Source organism: Pinus tabuliformis, chromosome 3_2 (assembly GCF_031772625.1).
Source record: "Pinus tabuliformis cultivar Carrire ecotype Pingquan chromosome 3_2, CPIR1, whole genome shotgun sequence".
Lineage (NCBI taxonomy): Eukaryota > Viridiplantae > Streptophyta > Pinopsida > Pinales > Pinaceae > Pinus > Pinus tabuliformis.
This window is the reverse complement of record NC_142302.1, coordinates 42035418-42046522: the sequence shown is the minus strand read 5'-3', so window position 1 is coordinate 42046522 and position 11105 is coordinate 42035418. Positions and strand designations below refer to the sequence as shown.

The 11105-nt window shown below is 34.6% G+C and overlaps 1 protein-coding gene across 6 annotated transcripts; it reads left to right on the top strand.

Annotated features, from left to right (window-relative positions):
• The first annotated feature begins 695 nt into the window (after positions 1 to 695).
• Positions 696 to 4369, top strand: LOC149179724 (ubiquitin-like-specific protease ESD4). 6 transcript variants are annotated; one of them, XM_089415766.1, is made up of 8 exons: positions 707 to 1459; positions 1573 to 1833; positions 2696 to 2863; positions 3045 to 3176; positions 3421 to 3502; positions 3663 to 3779; positions 3881 to 3948; positions 4086 to 4369. In XM_089415766.1, exons 1-8 carry the CDS (start codon positions 1059 to 1061, stop codon positions 4207 to 4209), a joined length of 1353 nt encoding a protein of 450 aa, XP_089271892.1. In that variant the 5' UTR covers positions 707 to 1058; the 3' UTR covers positions 4210 to 4369. The 6 variants fall into 6 exon arrangements, with proteins under 6 accessions (XP_089271896.1, XP_089271895.1, XP_089271894.1 ...); XM_089415767.1 differs by having other exon boundaries at positions 715 to 1459; positions 1594 to 1833; XM_089415770.1 differs by lacking the exon at positions 2696 to 2863 and having other exon boundaries at positions 696 to 1459.
• Positions 4370 to 11105: the final 6736 nt, after the last annotated feature.

The window sequence follows — 11105 nt, the reverse complement described above, 5'->3', positions numbered from 1 at the left end:
CAACTAGGTAGTCGAACTGCTCAAATGTGTGTGTCTTCTCCAATCCTCTTCGACCTTCTCTTATAATCTCTCATTGGAGTCTCAATGACCACAATTTAAGCTCCGTTAATGGCTAAGATCAATTTGACTTCATCAATAAAAGCCTCTAGAGCAAAAACGATCTACCTTAATTAATTAATTTAAATTAACCACTTTTCCTATGTTAAATTTAGGAAATATTTAAATGACGGTTAATTAATTTAATTAAAATATTTCCTAAATTTATATTGTGAAACATTTTTTGAGTTTTGGAGATATCTTGTTCTTTAACCTCTTAAACATCATAAAAACTAAAACACCTTTACTACACCAAAAACAAACACAAATATTTCCAATCAATTTATTTTTACATTCAAAAATAAAATAAAATAAAATAAAAAACAATTGTACAAACTAACAACAACAAAAATAAATTAAAAATAAATAAAAGGTAACCAAATTCCTAACCAAAAAAAAGTAGTAATCATAGTTCAATAGATTTTTCCACATAGATTCTTTTTTAACTATAGTATCTATATTCATAGTTCAATAGATTTTTCCACATAGATTCTTTTTTAACTATAGTATCTATATTCATAGTTTTCTAGCTACCGCATCCATATTCAAATTGGAACCTGGTAACTTAATGACTTTGTTTTGGTGTAAATATTTGATGCCTGTTGCTGTCACGATGGAATGAACATCTCCCTTCTTTTTTCGAGGACACAAAGTTGGAGAGACTGTTGGAAGTTGGGGTGAGGAATATTTTTATATCTTTTCCTGATATTTAATATGTAATGTCATCATGGTGTGCACTCCCTTCCACGAAGTGGGGAGACTGCCCACCTCTGGATTTGCATGTAGCGCAGTGCAGTCTCTGTCGTCGCAATTGTAGCTCCTGTGAATTAATAAATTAGATTTGAGACGGATTGCTTTCAATTCGATTAGTTAAAGAAAACCATAGAATCTGCGGTTGCAGCACTTTTGGTTTTCAATTACCATGTGAAAATTGGAGGTTGGGCGGGCTGCTGAATCCATCCATGGCTAACTTCGAGGTTCTCTGTGGGCGTGGAAGAGCTTCAGGGAAAAGGTTCCGCTCCTGTTTACAAAAACGCAGACGTTTATGGGGAAAGGTAATCTTACTTGACGCACATGGTGGATCTGTAAATTTAGACGCCAATTCGTCGAACGAGCAGGGGCCTTCTAGAAACCCTGAAAGTCAAAATGTGGGAAACCGTCTCAACCCCAAAGGCAAAGTAGACAATGAAGGTGGGGAGAGCAGTGTCAAGTTAGCACTGGTCCAGCGGCGGATGGAAGAAATGAAATACAAGATCTTTGAACTTAAATTCATGGTGGAAAAGGGCTTCTCGGACGCTAGAGCTAACAAGCGCGGCAGTGTTCGAAGAAGCCCTGTTCGCCCGACAAATAAAAGGATGAACAGGTATGCCATTGATTTTCCATTAAATGAAAGAGATCTTGCTCGTAATTGTAGAATCATGAGCGTTGATTGCAAAGATTGCCATTAAATGAAAGAGATCTTGCTCGTAATTGTAGAATCATGATCGTTGATTGCAGAGATGGAGACTCCACAACAAGTCAACTGCAATCTTCAAGTGTAAGAGGGACTGAGAGGATTCATCCTCCACACATGCCAACGGGTCTGTTAATCGATGTTGACGATGTACGGGAAGAAACTTGTAAACACTGGTCTTCTAGGAATCGGGCAGAGAAGAAAGGAGTGCGACTAGTTCGTAGAAATCAAGTTTTGAAGCTAGATGAGCGCCTCGATACCAACATCATTGACAAATATATGGAGTAAATTCTTACTTATCCCAGTTTGCTATAATTTTTTTTAAATTCTTTTTCTTGTTAATTTGGCTGGGCTTGAGCCTCTGAAAGTGCAATCTTGTAGGCCCTTTACATACAGTTCCACGCCCATGTTCTGTAATGTCGATAGGATCTCAAAACAGAGTCTGTACCTGTCTGCTATTACTCTTTTGTTTAACAGATGACACCAACTTATTTCTTCTATATAAAGTTTGTTTCATAAACTATATCACGTTTGGTTCTGTAAAGTTTGCTGGTTCTATATGTTTGTTGAAGTACTTCAATCTACATTAGAGAATTTAGTCCATCTTAATGGGTTTATACTGAACAGAGTTCCTAACAGGTGGTCGTCCACCCAAAGAATAGGACTTTGTCCAAAGCAGCGGAAACTAAGAGAAGTGACTCCTGTATTCTCATTCTTTGCATCCTCTTGCATTCGCTCTTGCTTTACTTTCAAGTTTTGCATTTTATTAAGAGATGTCAATTTGCCCTGCTTTTGAAGGCGAACAAACTACCCTTTGAAAAAGCTGCACTTTCTTGAAACACATAGAACACTGACCGATCTTTGTTATCCTTAAAACAAGAATCATCTTTGTGTCAAGTGAAGACAAAAATTTATGCTCGTTCTGTTTTACAAATTTTGCAGAACATATTGGCCAAATTTTACTAATAGTCAAAGTTGATTTGTCAAAATTGAAACATTGGCAAATTTTACTAATAATCATATTTGATTAGTCAAAAGTGAAACATTCTTTTTTGGATAAATTTATTCTTGACCTTTTTTATATCAAAAAATAGTCATATGGCAAGTATTGCGAATAAATTTACGTGCATCTCATTCCATGTGCAGGCGATTGTGGAAGAATCTACCCGAGGCTAAACAGAAGTCTTGTACTTTCTTGGATTGTTTGTGGTTTTCAATGTATCTTGAAGAGGCATTATCCTTCAACGTATTGAAATGGACGAAAGCAAAAAGTATTTTTGCAAGGCAATACGTTTTCATTCCAATAGTTCACTGGTACCATAAATGTATTTCCTTCTTTCTAATCTTTGTTTATCTTTGGAGAAAAATCTTCCTTCTCTTATCTTTTCTACAATTGTGATCTTTAGATGGATATCTAGTGGCTCGTGACCTTGCAGTCAGAAAATAAAGTTGTGTTTGTGTAATGAAAGTCTGAAAGATTCACATTCATGTGTAGGAGCCATTGGAATTTATTGATTCTCTGTCATTTTGGAGAGGGTTTCGGTACCCCAACAAGGACACCATGCATGTTGCTTTTGGATTCATTGAAGGAAACAAATCCAAATCGGCTTGAACCCCTGATAAGAAAGTGAGTATGAACTATTGGCACATTACTTTGTCCTTTACAACCTAATTGTTGCCAGTTGTTCCGTTATTTATCCTTCAAAATTTATCCTTTTGTTTTTGGTGTTTATGAAAACAAGTCAGTCCTACCAATTTCAAAAGAAAACCAAGGGTTTTGTCATTTGCTTGTTCACCAGCTGTAGTGTACATGTAGGATTTAACTTCCCTATATGCCAGTTCACGAGGATGTTTTGACATAACTTCTATAGGTTCCTCATAGATGTTCATAAAGAAGAAGGCAAGCAGGACGGGGACAAAATAATTGCAAAGATCCCTCTTTTGGTTCCCGATGTAATAAATTCTTACTCATTGTATCTTTAGAAATTGTATCTGTGTTTGTTTTTGACATTGGAACAGGCAAATTATTTTCTTTCGTTAGATATCCATTTCATATTCATGTTCTGTCACAAAAGTGACTCAACCTGAACATTTAATGTGACATTCATTGCAGGTGCCTCAGCAGACAAATGGTAATGACTGTGGCGTTTTCCTGCTCCATTTCATTGATCTCTTTTTGCAATCGGCTCCAGAGAATTTCAGCATATCTAATGGTTGTTATCCTTATTTTGTAAGTATCGATATATCTTCTATTTCTTCCCTTCAATGAAATCTGTTGTTTGGAGTCTGGACACAACATTTAGATGTAACAAGGAAAATTGTTGTTTCCAGCTCACCAAAGATTGGTTCAAGAGTGACGAAATTCAAAAGCGTCGAAAACACATCTACAATATGTGTTTGTAAGTTATGATCTATTTCAAAACATAGACTAGCTGAGAAACACGTGATAAAGGATTTGATTATATTGATAATTAAACTTTTCAATAGAATATCTACCTATGTCTCAACCACTCTCGTTACTTTATCTACAACACAGGGAGGAACGGCATTCTGTAAGCCAGATGACAAACAGGAGAATTTCAGCAAGAAGTAAAAAGTTCCATCGTTTTGTTCATACTGATTGCATGTCAAACTGGATTGATCTTTCAAGTGCTGCTTGAGAGACTGGTTGCAACACCTGTACAAATTGTATCATAAACTTGTAGCTCTACACGTACCTTTCTTGATTCTCTATGAAAGATGAGGAGAAATCACTGAGCATGGTCATATTTGTCTTTGCTGTTGATTTTTGAAACATTAAGAGAGATTATCATTTCTTCAGCTTGATTGCAAATGAGAAAACTCTTAAAAGTAGTAGTGTTGCCATGATATGCAATTACTTCAGGCAACTTTGGCTTTGTTTGCATGTGCAAGATGGGACAGAACTTTGTGAGTCTAGAGACTTGTAATATCTTCACAACCAGGTGGTGAGAGTGCTTCAGTACAAATCTAAATATTAGATGAAGATGGCAGCTTTTAAAATATACTCATCAAGTCTTGGTAATTGAGTTTTGATTCAGTTAAAAAACTCGAGACAACCTGTTTTATTATTACCTAGTCATTAATATATCCTGCACCGAGTTTTGTGGCCTTTCAACGATTGTGTGCAACTAATGATTTGAAAATTCTGGTTGATATGGACAGTTTGGTGCTCATCCTTTTCAATGAACTGCTTGCCTCTTTCTACAAGGGTTAGGCAACTAACTCATACTGGATGACATGATGTTCTCTTCGATTTTTAGCCCATGATTCTTGAATTAATACGCATTCCAATGAAGCCAAACATCAGATGATAGGAAAAAGACAGATGTATATTGTAAATGTGGAGAGAGACTTTATACTGACATACTTTTGCAAAACATGAGCAATGCCATGTATTCGGATGGATGTAACACTGATTATGAGCAACTCCTCATATGCATCTATTTTCTTCAAAAAATTGCAAGAATAGCATTGAGCTTTTTCTTTTGCAAAGAAGAAAACCTGAAAAAGGATTTCTGTACAAAACGTCAATCATTGCCTTTATTGGATATTTTGGGTAAAGATTGCAATGCCAAGTTTATCTTATTTTTAGCATTTTGCCAATACTCTAAACAAAGTGATGGTTTAAATGTATGAAGCCTTGACAATGACAACTCAGTTTTCAATTCTGTATTTGAAACTAACTTTCAAAATTTATAAACATCTCAAAAAAATCATAAAAATTAGAAATCATAAAGTTGAGTATTTGGAACTTTGATGTAAGAAAATAGTCATTTGGGATTAAAATCAAAACCAAAATTATTTCAAATATTTGAAATTAGTGCGCTTGGCAACAACTATTTTTGCCTTGACTTCAATGAAGTTATTTGTGGCATTTTGTGGTGCCATTCAGTTTGTAAAATTGCTATATTAATTTTAATCATGTGTAAAAGGAAATGATGGTATAATAATTTTATTGTTGGATGAAATATTTGTCAATTTATAGCATAAAATTACTTTGTAATAGTACAACAAATCTAGTTAGTTTTCTATGGCATTGTTGGTAGGGAAGTACATCATGGTATAGTTCTTAAAAACAACTTCCTTTAGGCATCATATTTTATGGCATTGTTGGTAGAAAGGTACATAATTGTATAGTTCTTAAAATCAACTATTCCTTTAGGCATCAGATTTTAAATGTCAGTCAATCTGGATATCAACTATTGCGAGATTGGTGGGAAGATGGAACTCAAGATGTGTATTTAATAAATTAAACTTCTTTGTAATGGTACATGTTCTTGTTGGATTTTAAAATAGATGAACTTAAGTTGGTTGCAGCTCTTATTCAATTTCAGTGGTTTTACGTATTACATAAGTGATATTGTATGGATAGTGGCAAGGCTTTATCTTTCACCATGTTTCATGGTGGTTTGAAGTCATATTGCGGAGTTGGTGGGTTTTTTTCGTAATGCTATTGTAATGATCTATATATTAATATCAATCTTCTTTCTTATTTGTTCTTTTTTAGGGATAATTGTTATTATTTGTTATTTTTGCCATCTTTAGAGAAGGCAATTTCTCTTAGATGTTTGTTATTTTACTTTTGTTGTAGAGTTTGCGGTAGTGTATTTAATATTGGAATGACCAAATCTATTTGGAGGCACTCACCCTTGAAGATGCTTCCTCTCAGATTTGGTTAGTGGGAAGGGAGCACTCTTCTCACTCATATGTCTTCCAAATGCAATGTTGGGTTGAATGTTATGCAAATTGACAAAGCTTTCATCTCTATGGATACTCTTAGAAATTGGTGCGAAGAAGGGTCAAATTGTTGTCCAATTTATTGAACAATAGAAGATCTACTATCACATTTTTTGGAGCTTCCCTTCCTCTAGAAGTGCTTGCTACTTGTATTTTGATTAATTTTTTTGAATAGGTTGGTATTTAATTTTAATAACAGGAGAACGAACTTTGGGCACTTTCTTTCACGTGATTGAATAATTCAAATAATCAATCTAAAAGTATCAAAGCCAACCCCTATTTCTCCTCTTTATCATGACGATAATAATTATGGCATATTTTCTATGCAATTGTCTTAACAATCGAGTGGGCATTGTCGCCGCAAAATCTAACATGCCTAGTGCAAAGTTTCACAAGGCAGGTGTAGACCTCAAAGCAACAAGAGATTGGTTGTCGCTATCACCTTGATGGCCTTTCTCCAAATGTTTAATGGTACTCAACCACAAGGGAGGCTTCCTTAAGAGGATTCAATAATAATGGTTGAAATTGATGGCGCAGGTCTAATGATTTGGATAAAATCTTGACAGAGTCTAGAGGGCTTATATATTTTTTACTAGAGTTCAGAGACTATCCTTAGAGCAATTAAATGAAATATAGGACTATTATCAGTTAGGGTTTTGCATATTTTCAGTGATAGGGCAAGCAATGCCATATAACAGCCAAAAGAAAAGGTATTTTCAATGATAAATCAATAAAGGAACATGACCTTCATTTGAATATTAAGGAACTAGGTATGTTTGAAACATGCATAAAAAATATATATAAATGATGATGTCAGCTCTATAAATAGGGTTTAACATGCAATAAGTGCAAGATTTTGCTTCTGGATAATTATTAAATGCAACTCGTACATAAAGAGCAATGATACATCAGAAATAAACTACTTTTTAACAATATTTTACATAAACCCTAACCTTGACCCTAAATATCTAGAGTTTAAGAAACAAGGAGAAATGTGTTAAGGTATAGGGTTTGATCAATACCACTATGACTAGTGCCTTGTTCTAAATGGGCAAATGGAGCCTTCTAGGGCAAATCCAATGAGAACAATTTTGTTGAAGTGGGTAGGATGACTAGGGCATCCACTTATTAACCCTAGTGGCTTCCTTGTGAGAGGAGATTTTAGATTTAAGAGATGCACACTTGGAGTTCTCTCAAAATATTCCAGAAACAAAATAAATAAATAAATAAATAAAAAAAAAAAAAAAAAAAAAAAAAAAATAAATAAATAAATAAAATAAAAAAAATAATAAAAAAAATAAAAAATAAAAATAAAAATAAAAATTCTTACATATCATAAAGGAGAAAGATTTCAAGATAAATTTAGCAATTTATATCATGGAACATGTAGAAACCCAACTACACAACATGCAAAATATAGAAAATATGGGATAAAAATACAAAATTTTCCATAAGAATTACTTCAATCAATCTAAGGAAACAATCCTCAAGCAAAGATACCATCTCCAAGAGCATTCACACCTTAAAGATAACATTTTGGCAAAGTAGAAGAGACAAGGACTAGTATGCACTCCCATAGAGAGGAGAGTGTGATGAATGATGATGATGATAATAAATGAAATAAGGCCTCCATTTATATGAGGGCTAACATGCCTTATTTCCATAATTTTTACAAGAAAAGCCCTAAAACAAGTTTGTTTAAGCATTCAACAAGTCTAAGGTTACAAGCCGACCTCATGATAGCTCAAAAACATAGCATAAATGCCAAAAACGTCCCACACGTGGGAAATAATGATCTCCACTGTGAGTGCTTCTCACTTCAAGAAAAGCTCAAAGTGCATGGTTGTGTCTCCATAAAGTGCTTATGTTGTCATCCACAGTATGAGATTCATGGTCAGAGGTTCGTGAATCTAATGTGTATGATGTTGCTTGTCCTCTGAGGCTATATGCAGGATTGAAGCCAATGCGTCAATGAATTTGATGAGTGTAATGTTGTTGTTTGTCCCTTGATAATGCATGCAGGGTTGAAGACAAAAATTGAGTATGGTTATGTATTGTGTTGTTACAACGCCTTGTTCACATTATTGACAAAGATGTTGAATGCAAGATTACAAAGATTGAATGCAAGGATTGTTGTTACTTTTCTGTAGTGGACAAAGATTAGATTTAGAGCATGGGGGATTCACTTAATGAACCTCTGACATATCGCGTGCATTTGTGGCATATTAAACAATACCCTTAATTTGACTACATATTGGAAAATCCCTCTAAAAATCACATTATTTAACCCCCTACCAATATGAACCCAATACAACTTCCCAATTTAAAAAACCCCTACTTTCACTAGATATTGTAGATATCCATTTTTTCATTAACATTTTTTATACCTCTTTATATTTTTTCATTAACTTTAAGCTCCATTTTCTATATTTGTCAATATAAAAACCCTTTACCCCCTATATATCCCCCATTATATTATGTCATTTTTCCCTCAATATATATCCCCCAATATGAACCCACGTGGTATGATATTTCTCTCCCAGTGAAGCCCCCGTGATTTAGAGAGTTCTTATTACAATATTGACATTTTATGCTTGTGATGATGTTACCATGAGTTTGTTGTTGTGTGTCATTGATATATTATGTAGAAATATGATAGAGTCATTGTGATTTTGGTACGTTAATGTGAGACAACATTTGTTGATAGTGGTTGCACTATTGTTTGTTTTGGGGCTTGATGAGTTAAGGGAGAGTATTACTCTATCATGTTGCTACTAGATTTGAGTTGTCACTATTAGTACATTGTGTATATGTTGTTGGATTGATGAGCTAGTGTTTGTAGCAGAAAATGTGTTGAGTCGATACATTCTAGGGTTTGTCATTGATGATGATCATAATGGTTGGTATTTTTATGCTATTGAGATCAATATTATTGGAACAATGTGGTTGCTATAGTTTTGACTACATTAATGAACAAATAAAAGTTTCACATTGACATGTTGTTGTCAAAGACAATAATATGGTTGATCTAAAATGTTGATCAGGGTTTATGAATACATATTGATGATAGAGTTATGTTGCAATTTGAGAAGTTGGGTCATGTATGAATGATGTTGGTTGAGATGTACTAGGGTTTGGCATTGATGGTTGTATGTTGTTGATGGATCATAAGTATTGATGGTATGAACAAAGACTTTGATTGATTGTTGATGTATGTAGCTATGGCTTGCTAATAGCTTATTTGGTTACTGCTGAGAGAGTTTATGTTGACAGTTGAGCAACGAACTTGATGCTACTATGGTTTATGACGGGTTTGCTATTGGATGCACATGTTTAATAGAAGAAGAGATTGATACAGTGAATTTGATGGTTGATTGATGGTGTATGCAGTGATATTTTAAGAAAAAAAATGTACTTATTGTTGATTGTTGTGTAAACATGATTGATGAGCATAATGTTATATGTGGGTCTAGTTTAAAAAATCGGATGAAACGTGGCCTGCAAGATTTGAGTTGTGTTTGAGTTAGGTGGATCCAATATGAAAGATTCTAAAATGTGGCCAGGTTCGGTCCTTAAGTTAAGGAGTGGTAGCTTCCTTCCAGTGGTAGCCGGTGAATTTGATCAATGAGTGGTAGTCTCCTTTTGGTGGTAGCCGGTAAATTTGATCAGGGAGTACTGGCTTCCTTCCAGTGGTAGTTGGAGAAACAAGAGGAGGTGGTAGCCTCTAGTAGGTAGGAGCCTGCACACTAGTAAGAGTGTGTGCCAATGCAAGATGTAATAGGATATTTTATTTGTAATAAAAGAAGACAAAGACAACAACAGTGATGGTTTTTCCCAGTTGGGTTTTCCACCTAATATCTAATGTTCCTATGTGTTGATGTGTTGATGATTTGTTGCATTTTTATGGTTTACATGCCTTTATGTTTAAATATTTCTCATGGCCTACTGTATATGCCTAGATCTACAACATAATGTGATGTTAATTAAATGATGTTTCATTGAAATTAAAAGTATAAACTGGGTAAAAATTGGTTTGGCACGAAACATTGATTCACCGCCCCTCTTAGTATTTCTAACAAATACATCACACAAAACTCACCTTCAAATATCTAACTAGATTAGGGATAGTAAACAAGTTACCTCACTTATATTAGGGATGATTAGGTCCACAACCCTATTAGGTATTTACATCCCAAAAAGGGAGTGACATATCCTAGATTAGCCCATCAATCCATAGGTGTGTGTTATAATGGTGGTGATGGAGTGGGAGAGACCTCAAGGTTGGTGCCATAGCCATGAAACCAACTAGTGGGGTCCAACATCTTCAATGTATAGATGTAAGGAGGGAGCAATCGTGGAGGCATGAATTACCCATTTCCTTGGCCTACTTTTTCCACCCTTCTAGTGCACCTTTTACTTTAATGATTTATCTTTATTTGAGTGCATAGCTTAGGAGATCAACGTTATTTTTTTTCAATACCCCTTTAAGATGAACTAGTTATCGCTCATCGGGGTTGAAAATTTTAAGATTTCCTTTCTTTAGGTGAACCATTAAATGCTTTAAGAATTGGGTGATGGATAATGAGGGGTGTAGAGCTCATGTTAAGTTTTTTCCCACGCGCTAAATATAGTTCTAGAAATATTTTGCATTTTACATTTTTTTTCATGGTGGATTTATATTATTTATCTTTCTTTTAGCTACATCAACCTTTGGGGCCAAGTTTCCAAGCCCTGACTCAAGGATTTGGATGAAGGGTGCCAACCCCAATGTCCCATGACTACAATCGCAAATAATGGA